The 21,094-nt window shown below is 43.9% G+C and overlaps 1 protein-coding gene across 1 annotated transcript; it reads left to right on the forward strand.

Annotated features, from left to right (window-relative positions):
* Nucleotides 1-455: 455 nt before the first annotated feature.
* On the forward strand, nt 456-10,097 carry LOC306908693 (NXPE family member 3-like). Its single transcript, XM_079481811.1, has 8 exons — nt 456-611; nt 6,909-6,976; nt 7,157-7,573; nt 7,645-8,060; nt 8,181-8,257; nt 8,335-8,538; nt 8,613-8,950; nt 9,054-10,097. The coding sequence occupies exons 1-8, from the start codon at nt 584-586 to the stop codon at nt 9,246-9,248; spliced, it is 1,743 nt and encodes a 580-aa protein (XP_079337937.1). The 5' UTR covers nt 456-583; the 3' UTR covers nt 9,249-10,097.
* The last annotated feature ends 10,997 nt before the right edge of the window (nt 10,098-21,094 follow it).

Consider the following 21,094-nt stretch of genomic DNA (forward strand, 5'->3'; position numbering starts at 1 on the left):
TTACAACCATCCCGGTCTATAGGAGGAAATGTTTTAGACTATGTAAAAATCATCTGCAACATGTCCATAAACAAGTTTCATTAAACAATCACGTCACGTCAGACACACAGAAGGTTTGCCCGTAAGCGCAACACAATGGCCAGTGTTACTTTTATTAGTCCGCCTCCCTGGTCACGGACAACTGTAACGTTAAACTCTGGTCCATTTCTCACAAGGATGAGTCGACAAAGTTATATCGAGGCAGATCTTTTAATCTCGTAATGCGAAAGTCCATACCTCACAACAGTGGTTTTATTTCCGGGTGGTTTCACAATTTATTTGGTTTTAAACAAAACAATCTCCACGTTGTCATAGATGCTCGCACGGCATTCTTAACACGTTACTCTCCCGCACAACATTACCCACAAAACCTTTCCATATTTGGACTACGAATCCTACACTCTTAAAGGAGCACTGCCCATATTCCTGCAACACCGGGGAGGATACTTTGAAATGCACAGAAATCACATTACAAAAGAATAATAACGCCACTGGACGTTTACAAGTTGTTAAATATTTGCTCAACAATTATTAAACATATAAAATGAAGATTGACAGTCAGGAACCAAAAAGTAAGTTGTTTTTGTCTCTTTTTATTTCTTTGTATAATTGTAAACATGATAATATACAATCACTGTTTAGCTCTTTGACAAAATGTTTTCACTTGAGAAAACTCAAGTAACGTTAAACACCCGTGAAGTCTAATTTCGCGTATGATTTACAGTTTTTGAAGACTGTTAACGCCGTTGGTCCACTAGACCGAACATCGGCTGAAACCAAGAACATGGATATTGTGCATCGTGCGTGATGAACATAAAAGCAAAAAAAAGTCTGGTTCCAAAATGAGAACTTCTTCGATAAATCATGTTTTTGATTATATTGTCATGTTTTTATTGTGTTAGTTGGCTGTATTTTTGAGTTATTATGGCTCAAATAAAAACAACTGCAGTTTGATTGATATGAATTGGAATGCACAAAAACTAAAAACATGATTTTTGAAAACGTATTTCATTTTGAAACCAAACTCTTCATTTGATTCCATAATAATGAATTTGTATTAATTATTTATGTAGAACAAATTGCATTGGTTTGCTAATCTGTAATAAAGCAAATGCATGTAAAGCATTATAGGCTATTCAACAATCTAAAACTAAGACTCATTTAAATATGTTTTTAAATGTTGTTTAACCGCCTGAGTTATGCGATAACGTCAAAGACCTCTCAGAGTTGGAGATGTAACTTAATCCCCAAATTTACTGTCAGATTCTCGAAGATGAATTCTTCAAACAGGTTTTCGAAGTGGTGCTGGTCCCTTAAATAACTCTCACAGGGCCAGACGGAATCCGTGTCCGGGGATATCTGACATTTCCGCGGAATAGTACCGTGTATTTGATAGAGTCGCATCGAGTCCTCTGCTGTTTAGGGTTGACATCTGACCATTTTATGGCGTGATCGATTCCAAAGACACCCACAGTCTACTTCTCAAGCGAATCTTATCGTGATCGTTTCTAAAGTAGGCTATAGAACAAGCGAATTTTACCTCACGCAAAGCAAAAGTAAAAACCAGAAATTAAGCAGCCCGTCTATATTAATCTCCACAGGATATGGTGGTCGTGTTCGTATTGCATCACGTGTTGTTAATGATAAAAGCAAGTTTACCCTACATTATTGGGTTTAAGAAGCGCACATATACAAACTCGCACACAACAATGCAATGAGCGAACAAGTTTGTTAAAGCGCTTATGTTTTTTTCCACATTAATTCCTTTCTTCTTCATCTCATGTGCTGAAACAGTATCACTGAAAGATCCATTAAAGTAGTCAAACACGACTGAGATCGTCATAGTTTAAAGCTGCGAACAGCGCTCAGTTTACAGGATCATCATTATAATGTAAAATGTATATTATAACTAAACAAGTAAGCCTTCAATAATGGTGTTTATAAGATTAGATTAGATTAGATTAAACTTTATTGTCATTACACATATACAAGTACAGTGTAACGAAATGTAGTATAAAACATGTTCATGGCGTTTTATTTAGGTTTAATTGCAATTTGACAGCTGATTTGTAAATGCTAGTGTACAAATACAATCTGGATCTTAAATTGGGATCGTGATTCTTTGATTGTGATGTTCTTTTTCTAATATTTCTAATGCGACCTCACGCTAATGCGACCTCAGTTTCTGCGTTGTTGGAATTGACAACCTAGCTCCTCTATAGTTGTTCACTTTAAAGACGATTTATCTTTTGACTTTTTGGCTCAACGCAATTTACGCACAGCGTCCGATGACAAACAAGATGATATCAAAGTATCACGAGAGCGTCTGATCTCGAGAGCGTCAATGAAGTCACACGGGAATCTTTTGTCTACATTGCATTACTTGTTTTATTTCGTTTTAAACCGACTATTTTGAAATTAGCTGAAATTAACATTAAATATTTTCTCCATTCTTTTTGTTATGTATACTATAAATGACATATGGCTTTGTTTAGAAAACTAGTTATTATAATTACATTTCTATTGATTGATTGTAAACCTCAAATAAATGTTATTTTTGATTTTACTTGTAAAGTTTAAAGGCCCATTCTCTCAAATCTTTTAACACCTTTATTTTAATTTTTTTTTAATATATAACACATTTCAAACAATTTAAAACTATTCCGCAGATTAAGAAAAATATTCTGCGCAGAATTAACAAAGAAAATGTCGGCATATTCCGTCTGGAATCTGTCTTCATGTTAAAGATAACCAGCATAATAATTATGCACACCTAAATAAAAGCCATCACTTTATACCCCCACTAGCAATTATAAGTTAGTTGCACCTATGATGGGAAATATTAATATAATATTTTAGTCTATTTTTGTATATTTGTGGACCTTCGCGGAAGACAATAACACTTGTAAATAAAAAATTGTTGGTCACATCTATATGTCAAATACAGCAATACCTGCCTATGCAGCAACTGCAAACGATAGAAGCTGAGAATATACTTTTTTTCGTTACGGCAGTCAAATCTCTGATATGATAAAAAGAAAAAACAATAGAAAAGATGATAAACCTGAATAACTGGGGTGTGTGTGCGCCTGCGTCACAAAGCTGAAAAAATGTCATTAATGAATTATATTATACATTGTACTGTAAAGTTATTACTATATTATAAAACAAACCACCTAAATGTTTTTGTTGTGTGCAAAACTACACTTTATTCATTACCAATTAGCGCCACTTAATGGTACAATTAAAGATATCATTTGACAACTGTGCTTATGCACAATTCAAGTGTACAAAAAGTTGTTGGTCAAATTTTTTTACAGGAAGTGCAAACGATAGAAGCTAGAGATAGTTTTTGTCCGTTACAGCAGTCAAATCTCAAATATTATCAAAAGCAAAAACAATGGAAAAAATGATAAACCTGAATAACTGGTTTGTGTGTGTGTCTGTGCGTCTCAAAGCTGAATCTGGACATGTTTACAAGGTAAATGTCATACAATCGTGCTACAGATCTAACAGATTACCCAGCTTTTTTACATATTGTGATGATATTCCCATCGGTCTGTATTTCTCTTCCAATACTTATGTTTTACTTTCCATAGGCCTACAATAAATGTAACTAAATGTGCTCGGGGTTGGTTCGTGTTGGTATTATGTTACAACTTATCCAAAGTCAGCCGTGAATAAACACCAACAACCTGCGTGAGAAATATCCAAACAGGCAAACAATTAACATTAATATTTAATCACAAATCAGGCATTACAATCACATAAGTTTTCCACGTGTGACTAATCAGGAAATTAGTAACAATTTTGCAACTGACCCGTATTACAACCACACCCGGTCTTTATAGAGGAAATGTTTTAAGTTATGACAAAATCATCTGTGTCCATATTGTTTACTTAAATTCCTTAAACAATCGCGTCAGACTCACACATGACTCACAGCAAGTGTGCCCGTATAATAAGCGCAATGGCCAGGGAGGATACTTTGAAATGCACATTAAATTAAAGTTTAATTTAGGCAAAGGACAATAATCTGGACAAACCCAAGGCGTGTTCATATGGAAGCATATTGGTTGCAGTTTTCAATTTGAAACGCAATAAGCAAAATGGCAATGTAAAATGACAATGCAACTGTGTATTTAAACATACATTCATATGTGCAAAATTAAGTGCAAACTGAAAAAAAATCAACAATATCAATTGAAAAATTACGTTTGCATTCCCAGGGTTCATTATGAGGGTTTTAGATAGTCAAACAAAACTGTAGCAAAAATCCAATGTTATTTTCCCTAAATGTATTAACATTAACAGGTTGAACATTTGGGATTGCAGTTTCATCTACACACAGCGTGCTGAGTATTGCAAAATTCAATGTGGATTTAAATGCATTTTGAGCTGGCCACGCCCCCTCCCTGATACAGCTTAATAACGTGAAGCGAGAGCCCCACACCATGATGTTCCCACCTCCAAACTTCCCTGTTGGTATGCTGTTTTTGGGGTGATGTGCAGTGCGATTGGACCTCCAAAAAGGAAGTGTATTATGGCATCAAAAGAGTTACATTTTGGGTCTCATCTGACCAGACTATATTCTCCCAGTATTTCACAGGCTTGTCTAAATGGTTTGCAGACTTTAAACAAGCTTTAACATGTTTTGTCTCCAGCCACGGAGTCTTGCATGGTGAATGTGTGAGGGTTGAGTGCATTACTTTTTGTTTTCTTTGAAATAATTGTAGCCTACCTGTTAATTCAAGGATTTTCTGAAGTTTTTTTACAAACCCAAGAAGGGTTTGTAAGGCAGCAATGGCAGCAGCCAAAAAAGAAAGATTTCTCCAATCTAGGAATATTTTGAGTTTACAGCTTCCAATGTTTGTATGCATTAAAACAAGATTACAATTAGAAAAAAACTATATATATACTATATAAAATGTATGTATATATTAATTTATTTAATATTTAACATATTTTTTTGTTTTATGTAATTTCTTACTTTCATATGACCTTTTTCAGAAGGTGAGATGCCTGGTATGTGACAAGGAGCTTTTATTTGAACATAACAATGAAACTGGAGTGTGTTGTGTTTGCGTCAACTGACAGCTTCTTCCACAGGCTTCTGGCTGCTTTATTTGAAATAAGCACCAGATGGCGCTGTTCTTGACACTCTTGATGCTTCGAATCTTTTCCCGAAACATTCAGGAGAAAGCCTCATTGTTTCATGAGGCTTCATTTGCCCATCCCTAATGTTACGCAACAATTAGGTTGCAACAGTCTTAAGAGAGCCCTTTGCCTTTATCCATTATGAGATGCCACCTTGGTAATAAGAGACCCTTTTATATGCCATCAGTTGGAGCTGAACCAGCTGATGTTAATTTTCATTGACAAAAGGGGCAGGATTGCCTTCTAATTACTGATAGATTTCAGCTTGGCATTCCATGCCTTTTTGCACCTCCCGTTCTTCATTTGTTCAATACTTTTGGCCTTTCTCATTCCATTTTATTATAAATAACCTAATTTGAGAACTTGTTTGTTTTGTTTTCTTTGAATGTATTGATCATTTGAATTGTTAACAACATATTGTGAACTATGAAAAACAGAAATGTAGAAATGTATTACATTTACATTTAGTCATTTAGCAGATGCTTTTATCCAAAGCGACTTACAAAGAATTCAGGGAGCAAAAGCGATATGTCAAACAAACAGCATTGACTGAGAAAAGTGGTGACATGTTCAATCCTTATTTTACACACAGTATAAATACAGGAAACGAACAGTGATTGTCGTAAAGGCCTTGTTTAAAAAAACCAAGATAAGTTACCATTTAGTTATTGTTTGCTGTAAACACCATCCCATCCTCACTCAAGCAAACAGTTGTGAGGTATTATTTCTAATTGAAATAACCAAACACCAATCTTAAAATTCCCAAATTTATAATGTTTTACACTTGATCGATGCTGCATGTGGCCATTATAAACAACTAAAACGTCATTAACATTTACTTCAGAGTTTTACAGAGGCTCAACTCAGACCGGCCGCGTGCATACACGACGATAAAATACAAGATTATGATGCAAGAACGTTTCAAAATCTGTATAACACATAACAACTTCGACAGCAAAATGTTGGTAAATGAGCAATGTAAAATCAAAACACTACTTACCTTAGATGTAACGTTGCTCCGGGGACTGTTGGCAATGGCCAACAGTGCTCGAGCTAGCAGAACTCAGACTCGTCCCACCAACTTTTTTCAACTAAGGATATGAGTCCGACCAGATCCGTGGTGTTGATAACCAAATTTCGGTATTGAATAAATGACTGAATAGTGAACATTGATTCAACATCGAAATGTGATTGACAACCAATACTGACCTTTCTAACAAAAAATCAACATGAAATCAATGTCACTTTGCTTTCTGGGAAAGCAACACAAACACTTTTGTCATGTCACCTTGCGACCTACATTTCTTTGAAATGATGAGCTTATTACTGTGGCACACTGTAAAAAATCTACTTAAAAAATTTTAGCTCAAAAGCTGCCTTTTTAAGTTAAACAAATTAAATGACCTTTAAAAGTCATTTGAATCTAAATTAGTCTTATATTCACCTGACCTTAGCTAGTTGTAGAGCCTACATATAATCAATTAATACATAAGAAAAATAATCAATTAATACAATTAAATAAATACATTTACTGTTTTACAAAGTTACTTGTAAAGCCAATTTGATTTAACTTGAAAATTCTAGTCAGTATTTAAGTAGAATTTTTACAGTGGATCTGAAGGCATCTTGTTTAATGGGCTACTTAACTTTAAAAAAACTCTCCTTAAGTAACTTAAGGATTTTCATCAAGTGCTAACATACTGATTTTACAGTTCACAGGGAAAGGCCGTGTCTTAAGGCGCTGTTTACTGTTCTGTGTCTGGGAATGATGTGTTTCTTGGTGAGTTGAGAAACAGCTATGCGTGTTTCCAAAAAATCCTAAACACATGCAGAATATAGTAATTGTTACGAGATTTTTAAGATTAATCACCACTGGTCAAGACATGTTCCCACATCATCTTTCTTGTGTGTTTCCTACACTTTATAACTCAGTTTTTGAAGGACTCTTCATCTTTTGTAGGTTATGTGGTCTTGTGTGGGTAAAAAAAAGGAGAAACAACCTCCATACAGCCTTTTGTTTCAGAACTATGCAAAATTTTACAACTCCACAAATTCCTTCACCTCTCCTGATGATGATGTCTTAGAAATCAGTTCAGAAGAGTCACCAACAAACTCATTTTACTCTGAATTTGGAATGAGTTCAGAACGTTACTCCAGTTTACAGAAGACTCTCTACTGGGCTGGACCAGACAGATCAGTCACAGATGTGTCCATGAGTACAAGTCCAGCTCACTCCACATTCATCATTCAGAACCTGAAAGACAGTTATCAAATAGGGGAGGAGCTTTATGTTACGATCCATGCGAGAGATTTTAACAATAAACCCAAACCTTATGGAGGAGACTTCTTTCAAGCAAAGCTGTTCTATTCTAAAAAGGTACAAAATCTTTTACACTAGACATACATCTTTATGCATATCTGGTTGTTTGAGATGTTCTTGTGTCACAGGCCAGTGTGTTTGGAGAGGTGATGGACTTGCTCAACGGCTCTTACTCTGTGCGTTTTCTTCTGCCGTGGGTGGGACCGGCACAGGTGGCTGTGCGTCTGATCCACTCCAGTGAAGGTGTGCTGGTCCTCAAGCACCACAGAGACACTGATTCTGACAGAGTTTTCTTTAATGGATATTTTGAAGCACCAGGACCAAATGGGACCAGGCTTAAAGAAATAGTAAAGTGTAATGTGAAGTGGGACAAGAATGGACTGGAGAGGGTGGGAAAAGGAGATTGTTGTTGTGAATACAAAGATTCTCGCACTGGAGAAGAATGGCGCTGCCAGAAACCCAAATCTTTGCCATGCAGTGCCCGTGTGTATCACTCCATGGGAGGATATATCAAACGTGTGACTGCCAAAGAAGCAAAGTTTATGTGAGAATAACTGAAACTTTTTAAAAAAATAACATTGTATTTAACATTTAGGTTATTATCTAGTTTCTTGTGTGTAATATGATTAAACAATGGGAGATTACTAAATACTTTCTTTGCCAGGCAGCAAACCAACAAAGTTATCAATGGGCCAAAAAGCCTTATCAACATTCTTCCCTCTAATGAAAGTGCAAGGATTGGTATGTTGGACATTGATATGTGATTAACTTAAAATATTACAATTTCAACTTAATCACTGTTTTACTCCATCCTGCAGATGTAAGAGAGAAATGTCGTCCTGGTTTGCACACGCCAGTTCCAGCTGGCTTTTACCTCAATGATGTGTGGACGTCCTTTGTGTGTAAAATTCGCCATTTTACTCCCGAAACAACAACTCAATGCCTGAAAGACAAACACATCTACATGATGGGAGATTCTACCATGAGACAGTGGTTTGAGTTCTTGCTGAAAGCTGTACCAAGTGAGATCAAAAACAAATTTCTTACATTCATATAATTATAACCTGATGAGATAATTGTTGTTTTTTCACTGCAGGTTTGAAGCAGATGAATCTGCATGTTCAGTATCAGGCAGGACCTCTTATAGCAGTGGATGTGGGCAACAACATTGACTTACACTGGAGATCTCACGGTGTTCCTCTGCGGTGTCGGAAAACTGAAGTTGCTAATCTGCACTACATCAGTAATGAGATTGAAGATCTGGCTGGAGGACCTCACACTGTTATTGTCTTTAATCTGGGACCACACTTCACCACATACCCTCTGGATTTCTTCACCCACAGAGTGTTGAGGATCCGCAAAGCTGTTGTAGATTTATTACAAAGAGCACCAGCAACAACTGTGATCATCAAAACTGTCAACACTGCCTATAAGGTAAGAACGAAAAAATATAAAATACATGCAAAGTTACAACCCTTACGAAGATACTTATATATGCATGCATGTCTATATTTTGTACCTCTGTGTTTTGTAATAGGATGTGTTTGGCAGTGACTGGTATTCTCTTCAGTTGGACAAAATTCTACGGTGGGCTTTTCAGGATGTTGGCGTTTATATTTTGGATGTGTGGCAAATGACAGCCTGTCACTACAACAAAGAGAACATTCATCCAGGGCGTGTCATCATCAAAAATGAGATGGACATTTTTCTTTCTTTCATATGCCCCGAATGAATTTCTCAATGTGAGGCTAAAACCTGAAGATACACGATTAGTTCTTGGGATACGGGAAACGGTGGCAGAAACTGAGAATGGTAGAGGAATTAAAAAGATGAATGAACATTTTTATAAATAAAGCTTATCATATTGCAAAACAAGCGCAAAAATGAATCTCTTCAGATGATGATGTTGACAACAACAAAATTATTATTTAAAATCATTTTTAACCAATTATAAAATGTCAGTCATAAATCAAAGGAGCTTTTAAACAGAAAAGTAAAATGCAATACATTTGGGGTTTAAAAGCTGAGTAATTATGAGTTTTCTGAGCATCAATTTAAGTTAAACTATAAACTTTTAACATTTTTAACATAATCAGGGTAAAGTCCACATGGTGCGAAGGCACAAAATCAATAATGTACTTTAACCAGTATTCAAAGTTAGAGATATGTCGCATTTTGCATGTTGTTGATAAATACCAGTTGTGAAAAATCACAACAAAGGAGTCACATCGAAAAAATAAGTTATTTGTCCCATTGTGATGTGAGGTCCATACCAGTGCATGGTTGTGTGTCCTGTGATGGGCATTACGTTTCTCTGCACTGCAACAGGTATATATTTTAACAACACATAAGGCGCATTTTACATTCAGACTAGTCGAGTGTGTGTACATCAAGTTGCTGAACCCGGCCCAGTATTTTGAATTGCTGAAAAGTTCTTCGAGTTCAAGTTGAGCTTTATTGTCATTCGGCTACACGTGGGGACATGCAGTGGAAAGAAATGACGTGCCTCTAAGGACCACAGTGCTACATAAATACATACATACAACAGTGGAGTAAAACAAGAATAAACCTGTACACAAACTAACCTACCGATTTACTGTGACATATACTACAGTCTATAGGCAGCTGCTATGAATAAATACTGTACATATGCAAGGAGAACATTGTACACTGTAAGTCAGAAAGTTCGCTGGGGAACAGCGCAATATGATTTGTAATGCATGCAAGCATAGCACATGTTAATGAGTCTTTGTGAGGATATGTACACAGTGTCTGGTGCACATAAGGGAAGAGCGTGTTACTATGGGTAGTTTTGAAGGCCCTCTCAACTGTGAGTAGCACACTCAGTATTGCACAAAAAGGGTTTGTATGGGGTTTCACAGGGGGACAGGTTGAGTTCAGTTCAGAGCACTCAAGTGGGGAAAACTGTTAAACAGTCTGGCAGAGCGGACTCTGATGCTCCGGTACCGTCCTCCTGGTGGTGTGTTTCAATGTGGCATCATTTAGAGGAATGGTTCAGCTGCAAAATTTAAATTCTGTTATCATTTACTTACCCTGTTGTAAATAATGACAGACTGTTCTTCATGAAGATAGACTACCTTTAAGAGTGCCATTTTGCTGTTTTTCGCAACACACCCAAAATGTACGCACATGCTTTTGGTGATTGTCAAAAGCTGTCAATTCACATTTTAGTCATAGTTAACCTTTGTTGGTGTTGTTAGCTTTGAACAAAAGAAAAAAATTATAATATTGCAAGAGCTGAAGGTACTTGAGCAAGATAGCATTTGGTTAAAAAATAAAACTGAACTTCGCTGGCTGCTTATAAATCAGATCCATATTGCATAAATTAGATCAATGTGGCAAATCTATCAGAACATTGGAACATCAGAACACTTCAATAAAATACTTTATTCATTTCTTCAGATCCTAAATATTCCAGTTATAAATTTAAATATCTAAACGCATGAACTAAAAATGATCATGATTGAAAATGAAAAATGATCTACAATTAAACACCCAAATTCGATTAATTCTGAAGTAGAATTCTAACACAAGGCCTTTTAGGCATTCATCAAGTGCACTATTTTCATTGACAACGTAGAAACATTAGTTGTGAAAAAAACGTAAAACTACTTCCAAAATGTCACTGCTGGATTGTCCATCTAGTGTTACACAATTATATAATTTAAATCGAATTATAATAAGCCAATCAAATCTTATACAATTGAAAACAATCTGTTTTATGCAATAATATCCTCTTCCTATAATGTAATCTTTCAGCACCTTTGGATGGTGAAGAAACAATCTGGAATTAGAGATTAGAACCAATTCTTTAGAACCGTGCTTTCATGTACTTTTTCTGGTTTAACAAGATCAAAGTCATGGGTTTGTTTGCAAGGTAACATGGTTCCAGTTAAAACCAATATAATGAAGTCAGTGAAGCATACAAACACAATTGTCAGTTTACGACAGTTTAAATCTAGCCTATCCAGTCTAATACTTCATTTCAAAGGGTGCTTTAATTGCATTATTTTTAAATCATCCCAGTGTATACAATAATACAATGATATAATATAATAATTTGTATGAAACGTGTATAGACAAATGTATAAACTTGTACATCATGTTTAGCCACTACTGTGTCTCCACAACCACGGTTACACACCTAATTCCTCTTAGCTTACTGTCAATTGTACTGTTCTCAGTAATGTACCAGGGGTGTGTATTTTTCTATTCAAAATCAATGTCATAATTTCAAAGACATCAGCATTCATGTTGACCTAAAGTCGTGACGCACACATTATCGTTGTCACAATGTTATTTTTAAACAGCATGACTATTGCAATTGGTTTTCTTTTAACGTGTACTCTGAAGAACACAGTTTGGACAGGAGTTGTTTTATTATTGATGAAAATGAAAAACCTTTTAGAGAAATTTCCAAGGAGAATTTCTAAAAATAGATTTCATAAAAAAGAACACATTTGATCATACACACAGTTTCAAAACATTTAGTCATAACAAAACATGCGATTGGATACAATTTTGACAAACCCAACCATTTTAAATCAAAGGGTCTTATGACAAAATTCTTCAGTTTACTTATCCTTTTTTGGTAACACTTTAGATTAATAGCCCATAGGATTGAGAAGATCAATAACAATTCTGAATGAGAATTAGCCTGATTAAAAACCATGGCCATAACCTATTTTAAATAATTAACATATTAAACTGTAAATGTTATGAGCTTGTAATGGAAATTTTCTAGTCTTGCTTCATGAAGTGGTTATCTGTGGTTTTCTACCTGTTATCCTTGCTTCATGAAGTGTTTATCTTTGGTTTTCTACCTGTTATCCTTGCTTCATGAAGTGGTTATCTTTGGTTTTCTACCTGTTATCCTTGATTCATGAAGTGTTTATCTTTGGTTTTCTACCTGTTATCCTTGATTCATGAAGTGGTTATCTTTGGTTCCCTATCGATACTTCACTCGTACTGCGTAGCAGGACGCTATGGGAAAACTCCTTTTTCTCCGATGACTGAAGCAATTCAAAAGCGCAGTGAAACTGCACGGTGATTGGTTGGAAAAAATCAGAGCTTTAAACCAATCGTAGCGGAGCTGCCGGACCAATGGCGATGGCACCCGCCAAAATGGGCGGGGCTTATGGCTATATAAGCAGACACATCGCCGTAGGGTCTTCAGATCTCTTCTCCTTCAGCGACGACTCGTCTTCGCTTCCCGAGACTGACTGCTTCGCCGTCGAGAGAGCACCTGCAGCGGATTCGACCTCCTGCTCAGCGCCTTCGCTCAAGCGGATTCGTCAGCGGCTTCGCTCCGGCGGATTCTGTGGGCGGCTTCGCGAGCGAACGGTTCTCGCTTCAGCACGGTCTTTTCCCTGCCGCTATCCGGCGACGCTGAAAGAGCATATTTTCACACACTTTCTTTTCAGAGAGTGTTAGAGCAAATTTCCTGCGGCATTCACGTGCAGTTTTCACTGCGCTACAATGCCGCGCCGTACCTGTCACTCGTGTGGGGTTTTCCTACACGCCGCTGACGGGCACGAGGAGTGCGACTCATGTCTGGGTCTCTCCCACGCAGAGGACGCGCTCAAAGAGACGGAATGCTCTCACTGCGAGAGTATGAGTCTCTCCTCTCTGCGCTCGCGGATAGCTTTCTTTTCAGAGAGCGACTCCGCCCCTCCCCCCCCCCCCTCTGCGCGCACAGGACACTGTGCGAGCGAAGCAGCGGGGTAGAGGAGCAAAGCGCTCGGGGAAGCGCGAGCTCACGCCGGCTCGCCGTGTCTCGCCTTCCCCGCAGAGAGATGTTTCCCCGGTCTGTTTCACCCGAACTGATCAGCGTCCACTGGCGGCCGCCTGTGACATGATCTCGTTTGGTGGAAACGAACCGGAGGATGACGACGCCATGTCGTTAGCGGCTTCAGACGGGGAGGAGTTAGCGGGCTCGTTGGATGACCCCGCCCCCTCACCGTCTCCAGAACCCGGCGGACACGCCCCCAGTGCGGACTCCGAGCTCTTCTGGGTCCTCACGAAGGCGGTTAACGAGCTGGGTTTAGAGTGGTCTCCCCCAGAGGAACCCACTCGCAGCCGCCTGGACGAGTGGTTCTTGCCGGGGCGCCGTCAGGCTCCTCGTCAAAGAAACGCACCGTTCTTCCCGGAAGTTCACGGCGAACTCACGGAGTCGTGGCGCGCCCCCTATTCGGCCCGTCTTCGACCTTCTTCCTCCTCTGCGCTCACCTCCGTGGACGGCGCAGAGGAAAAAGGGTACGAGAAGCTACCCCCCCTCGATGAGTCTGGCCGCACATCTGTGTCCGCCCGCCGCCATCGGATGGAGGACTAAAGCGTCTCATCCTTCAAATCCGTGCAGGACCACCTCGGCCCTCGCTGGACGCGCATACTCGTCCTCAGGCCAGGCGGCTTCAGCGCTTCACTCCATGGCTGTGCTCCAGGTCTATCAGGCTAAGCTCCTCCAAGGCATGGATGAGTCTGACCCTGCGCTCTTCAGAGAGCTACGGAGCGCGACGGATCTTGCTCTACGCGCCACCAAGGCCACGGCCCAGGCGATAGGCAGATCCATGGCCAGCTTGGTGGTGCTTGAGCGTCATCTATGGCTGACGCTCACGGAGATCAAGGATGCGGATAAGGTCCCCTTCCTGGATGCTCCTATTTCCACGACCGGCCTCTTCGGACCGGCGGTGGAGGGTTTCGCAGAACGCTTCACGGCAGCGCAGAAGTCTTCGCAAGCCATGAGGCACTTTCTGCCTAAAAGACCCGGATCTCGGCCGGCGGCAAACCATCCTAAGCCAGCCTCGACGCAACAGCCGGTAAGAACCCCTGCTGCTCAGAAGGCTTCGGGAGCTGACAGCCGTCAGCGCTCCCGATCTGGACGGCGCTTCCCGCATCCTCAGCGACAAGGTCCCCGGCCAAAGATCACGCTGAACCCTGCGCCTCAGGCCCCATCCTGAGCCCGATGCAAGGAAGAGGAAGGCTACAGGGCCCGTTCTAGCCGGCCCTCCTTCTAAGACTGCTCTCATGTCTGCCAGGTCACCCCGTTCAGTTCCGGGTGCCGGCAAAAAATGTTTTGTTAAAATGCAATGTTGTAAGTGCGGGGCCTTTTCTAACGCCCACACCACATTCTGCAAAATGTTTAATAAAACACAGACTTTGTCAAAAAAAGAGCAAACTTCCTCTTCCATTGTTCCTGGGAGTCAAGCCCCCAAAAGGCGGCGTATCTCCTCTTTACACCCAAACCCTTGCCGCCCGGGCCAAGGCCTAGAGAGCCATCCCCGGGGTGTCAGACTGGGTTCTGGAAATAATATCCCAAGGATATTCACTCCAGTTTGCTCGTCGACCCGAGTTGAGGAATTTACTGGGAAAAAGAGCCATAGAAATGGTTCCCCCAGACCAAATCGAGTCAGGCTTCTACAGCCGGTACTTTCTAGTACCAAAGAAGGACGGCGGCTTCCGCCCCATCCTCGATCTCAGGCATCTGAATCACGCCCTTATGAAGCGGCGCTTCAGGATGCTCTCGATGCAGCAGATCCTCTCGCAAATACGCCCAGAGGACTGGTTCTTCTCCCTGGACCTGGAAGATGCTTACTTCCACATTCAGATAGCCCCTCGTCACAGACGATTCTTGAGATTCGCCTACGAGGGAATTGCTTATCAATACACGGTCCTTCCATTCGGACTTTCTCTAGCTCCCCGCACTTTCACGAAGTGCATGGACGCGGCTCTTTCCCCTCTCAGACAGAAGGGAATCCGCATTCTGAATTTCCTCGACGACTGGCTTGTTCTAGCCCAGTCGGAGGACGAGCTAAAGTCTCACAGATCCCTCCTCCTCAGCCACCTGGAGTGCCTGGGACTCAGGATCAATCTTGCCAAGAGCGCACTGTCACCCAGCCAAAACATTTTGTTCCTGGGAACAGTCTTCGACTCAAAACGCATGACCGCCAGAATTTCTCCAGACCGAGCTCATGTCATTCGACTACTTGCGGCCTCATTCACACCCGGGGTTTCACGCCCCCTCAGGGTTTTTCAGAAAATGCTAGATCTTATGGCCTCTGCATCTCAGGTACTGAGTCTGGGCATCCTCCGGATGCGCCCCCTCCAGTACTGGCTGAAGCCCAGAGTTCCTCCACACGCTTGGCGTCTTGGTCGACTGCGTGTTGTGGTGAATCAAGCCTGCGTAACCGCCCTAGCCTCGTGGAAAGATCCCCTTTGGCTAGAGCAGGGTATGCCCATGGGCTCCACATCCAGCCGGAAAGTGGTCACGACAGACGCCTCCAACACGGGTTGACTCACTCACTGAGGGCAACTCATCTTCCAGGCAAACTGAACCGGGGAGCAGATATGCTATCTCGGAGCAATGTTCCTTCAGACGAATGGACGCTCCTACCCATGTCGGTTCAGCAAATCTGGAAACTCTTCGGCAAGGCGGAAGTCGACCTTTTCGCCTCAGAAGACAATACTCATTGCCCGACGTACTTCTCGAAGGGCAAGGACGCCTTGGCCCACGCTTGGCCCAACCGGCTTCCTCTATGCTTTTCCCCCGATCGCGCTCTTGCAGCAGACGATCAGGAGAATCAGGGATCAAGCTCACCGAGTGCTTTTGGTAGCCCCTCTGTGGACGAACCAGCCTTGGGTCGCAGATCTCTCCCAGCTGCTAATAGCAGCCCAGTGGCACATTCCCCTGAGGCGGGACCTCCTCTCTCAGGCAGGGAACACGATATGGCACCCCCAGCCAGAGCTGTGGGCTCTGCACCTTTGGCCTCTCGACGGGAGCCTACGGACCTCCCAGAGAGCGTACTGAACACCATATCACAAGCTAGAGCTCCGTCTACTAGACGCCTCTACGCCCTCAAATGGTCTGTCTTCGCCTCCTGGTGTACAACACGCGGCGCTGACCCAGTGTCCTGTGACGTATCACTGATACTGTCATTTTTACAAGAGTTTTGGATAACGGCCGTGCCCCTTCCACACTCAAGGTCTATGTGGCAGCTATTTCAGCCTCACATACCCACATCGGAGGACAAGGAGTGGGCAAGAACGATCTTGTCGTTCGTTTCCTGAAGGGCTCCAGGCGGCTACACCCCCCTCGCCCTCTTACAGTTCCCTCTTGGGATCTGCCCACGGTCCTGAGGGCTCTAAAGGGTCCTCCCTTTGAGCCGCTGCAATCTGCGGACCTCCGTCCCTTGACGCTCAAGACCGCTCTGCTTCTCGCTTTAGCATCGGTGAAGCGTGTGAGTGACTTACAGGCTCTCTCTGTGAGCTCATCCTGTCTGGAATTTGGGCCTAGCGGCGCCAGAGTCGTTCTCAAACCAAGACATGGCTATGTACCTAAGGTGCTCTCTACTCCGTTCAGAGCACAGGTTATTTCGCTCTCTGCTCTCCCCTCCTCAGAGCGGGATCCAGAGCTTAGTCTGCTCTGCCCAGTCAGAGCGTTAAGAATATACTTTGAGCGCTCCGCCCTATTCAGACGGTCGGAACAGCTCTTTGTGTGCTTCGGCGACCGCACCAAAGGGTCCTCGGTCTCGAAAACATAGACTATCGAAGTGGATAGTTTAGGCTATATCGCTGGCTTACTCTTCCTTGGGCCTTCAATGCCCCACGGGAATTAGAGCCCATTCCACTAGAGGCGTTGCCTCTTCCTGGGCATGGTATAGCGGTGTCTCTATAAAAGATATCTGTGCGGCGGCCTGCTGGGCTTCGCCGTCCACTTTTACAAGGTTTTATAACCTGGACGTACCGGCCCTTCAGGCCCGGGTCCTTTCTGCTTGAATTAGGTCGCTGAGCCATGGCTATGGCCACGCCAGCACTTAATTACTTTGGGACGATAACCGGTCTAGGCCACCTTCTAGCTTGGCCTCTGCCGCTTTCAGGGTTTCCCTGCTTTACTCCGTCTCCGAGCCGAGGCTCCGAGACCATTTATGTTTTTCGTTCCATCTGTAGCACGGCGTGATTATACTGGTTCCCCATAGCGTCCTGCTACGCAGTACGAGTGAAGTATCGATAGGGAACGTACTCGGTTACTTACGTAACCTCGGTTCCCTGAGATACGGGAACGAGTACTGCGTTCCTTGCCGTGCTACGAGCTGCTGTGTCGTCGCTTCAGTCGAAGTAACCTGAAGACCCTACGGCGATGTGTCTGCTTATATAGCCATAAGCCCCGCCCATTTTGGCGGGTGCCATCGCCATTGGTCCGGCAGCTCCGCTACGATTGGTTTAAAGCTCTGCTTTTTTCCAACCAATCACCGTGCAGTTTCACTGCGCTTTTGAATTGCTTCAGTCATCGGAGAAAAAGGAGTTTTCCCATAGCGTCCTGCTACGCAGTACTCGTTCCCGTATCTCAGGGAACCGAGGTTACGTAAGTAACCGAGTACGTTTTCTACCTGTTATCCTTGATTCATGAAGTGCTTATCTTTGGTTTTCTACCTGTTATCCTTGATTCATGAAGTGTTTATCTTTGGTTTTCTACCTGTTATCCTTGCTTCATGAAGTGGTTATCTTTGGTTTTCTACCTGTTATCCTTGATTCACGAAGTGGTTATCTTTGGTTTTCTACCTGTTATCCTTGATTCATGAAGTGTTTATCTTTGGTTTTCTACCTGTTATCCTTGCTTCATGAAGTGGTTATCTTTGGTTTTCGACCTGTTATCCTTGCTTCATGAAGTGGTTATCTTTGGTTTTCTACCTGTTATCCTTGATTCACGAAGTGGTTATCTTTGGTTTTCTACCTGTAATCCTTGCTTCACGAAGTGGTTATCTTTGGTTTTCTACCTGTTATCCTTGCTTCACGAAGTGGTTATCTTTGGTTTTCTACCTGTTATCCTTGATTCATGAAGTGGTTATCTTTGGTTTTCTACCTGTTATCCTTGATTCACGAAGTGGTTATCTTTGGTTTTCTTCCTGTTATCCTTGCTTCATGAAGTGGTTATCTTTGGTTTTCTACCTGTTATCCTTGATTCATGAAGTGCTTATCTTTGGTTCCCCTTCAGTCGGTCTCTCGACGTTGTTTGAGAGACTGACTGGGGTTTGATCTTGAGAACCTACCTTCTCCGAGATAATTAATTAAAAAACGCCAATGGGCTTGGCGAATGGCACACGCACGCCAGTCTCCGCCCCGTACATACGGGTATAAAAGGAAGATGGCGGCGGTCATTCACTCATCCTTTGTTCTTCGGAACCTGTGTGTTTGCTGATGCTACACGCGATACTCGACTTCGAGAAAAACCTGCTGGATTTATGACGCGGAGCAGCGGACTTCTCCTTTCGGTGGACTTCCCCTGGGCGTTTCGGCAGAAGGCTACAGACCTTAAGAGGTAAGTCCCTCCGGCTACGAGCATGTTTCGTAGCTGTATCCTTGGGTGCGACAGACTCATCTCGGAGTCTGACGGCCATGATTCCTGTGTCACTTGCTTGGGGCTCAAGCATGCTGAGGCAGGTTTTCACTGATGCAATGTCCCATGTGTGCGGACATAGCAATCAGGGTGTTGCGGTCACGGTTGGCTACGTTCTTTCGAGCGCTGCCACCACCCCGTCTGTTTCCCAGGCGTGTTCAGCTGCCGTTTCGGCGAGGTTGACCGCTTTGGCGAGCGGCGGGGGTGATTTAGGGACGCGATAGATGTCGCTCCGTCAGCTTCACGCTCGCGGACCATCTATACCTCTTCACGCTCACCTGGTTCGTCCCCTACGAGCGGCAGACGGCCGTTTCATAGTGGTAAGACTTCGCAAACGGATGATGTCGTATCTCTGTCGCTGCGTCGGACAGCTGCCTGCTGGCATCGGATGCGGAAGAGAGCTCCGGAGGAGACTCGGGCTAAGATGTCGGCCATGCTTTCCCGGGCAGCCGCGTGCATCGGGTTGCAGGGTGTAACAACATCCTCGCCGGAACGCTCGCGGCTAGATGCGCGGTTTCGGGGGCGTGGTCAAAAGCCACGCCCGCTCCGTTACCATTTTTTCCGGAGGTGCATGACGAGCTCGCCAAGTCCTGGAATGCGCTCCTTTTGGCGCGTTTCAGGCCGGAGGGCTCTGTGGCTGTGACTTCCCTGGTTGGTGGGGCGGCTAGAGTCTATGTTGACGTTCCCCGCGTGGAGCGTGCAGTCGCGGGCCACTTGTGCCCGCAGACAGCTGCCACTGGGGGGGGCTCGACCTAGACTCCCGTCCAGAGCACGTAAGCTCTTCGACACTCGTCGAAGACTTGCAGTGCTGCTGGACGAACCGCCTCCGCTCTCCACGCCATGGCGGTCCTCCGGGTTTTTCAGGTAAGTCCTGAAGGATTTGGACGACGGGAAGTTCGACCCAACTCGTATGAGAGCTACGTACTGCCACAGACCTCGCGCTACGAGCGACGAAGGCCACGGCACGTGCACTGGGTCGGTCGATGTCCACAATGGTGGTCCAAGAGAGGCATCTGTGGCTTAGTCTTGCGCAGGTGAGCGGCGCCCAGAACGTCGGGCAAGCTGCCGTTCAGAGTTCTGGATGCGCCCATCTCGCAAGCAGGGCTGCTTGGTGATACCGTGGAGGACGGCAGTTCTCCGCGGTCTGGCAGACTGAGGCGATCGAACAGATCCTGCCACGCGGCAACGTGCCCGCCAACAGGTCGGCATGGTCTCGGGCACAGTCTGGTTCCCAGCAGCCCTGCCCTCCCGCGGCGGCCCTCCGGTTAAGGAACCTCCCAGAGGACGACCCACCAGAGGTGGACCCCCGCGGAAGAGGGCATCTGTTCCCCGTCAGCAGCCCGCCAAGAGGCTCTTTAAAGCGGCCCTGACGGGACGAACCAGGGGGAGATTTTACTGGGCCCGAATCCCGGCCTTTCCAATGCCGGATCGGAAAAGGACGCTGCCTGCCGCGTTCCATCGAGTCTGGGCCCTTTTCAGGGTCCGGCGCCCACATACTCTCAAAGAGACAAATCTCCCCTGGGTTTTCCTCCACAACACTCTCGTCCAGACGGTGTATGGGATGGATCGGGCCGCCGACCGCAATCTCCTCCGGACATTGCGTTGGGCCGCCCGAAGCAGGTAAACATACAGAGCCGTCAACCTCCCTGGGGGTCCCCCCTGTGCGAGGTGACCGTACTGTCAGCCACCGAACCAGCCTCCCCCGGCACGGTGAGGCAGATTGTCCCTCTGGTCCCGTTGTCACGGTTCTTGGGCGCTTGGTAGCGCACCAGCCCGTCACACTGGATAGAGAGGACGGTCCGTCTCGGTTACTCGATCCAATTCGCCAGGCGCCCCCCCCAAGTTTCGTGGCATTCTGTACACCTCGGGGCGAGGAGAGAATGCTTCCGTACTTCGGCAGGAGGTCGCCGCCCTTCTGGCGAAGGGTGCGGTCGAACCCGTCCTTATAACCGAGATGTCGTCCGAGTTTTACAGCCAGTACTTCATCGTGCCCAAAAAAAGGGCGGGGGGCTGCGGCCCATTTTTGGATCTGCGGCACCTGAACAAGCACCTGCACAAGCTGCCGTTCAGAGTGCTGACGCAGAGGCGCATCCTGGGCTCGGTACGTCACCAGGATTGGTTCGTGGCAATCGACCTGAAGGACGCGTACTTTCACGTCTCTATTCTCC

Source organism: Barbatula barbatula (assembly GCF_947034865.1).
Source record: "Barbatula barbatula genome assembly, chromosome: 19".
NCBI lineage: Eukaryota > Metazoa > Chordata > Actinopteri > Cypriniformes > Nemacheilidae > Barbatula > Barbatula barbatula.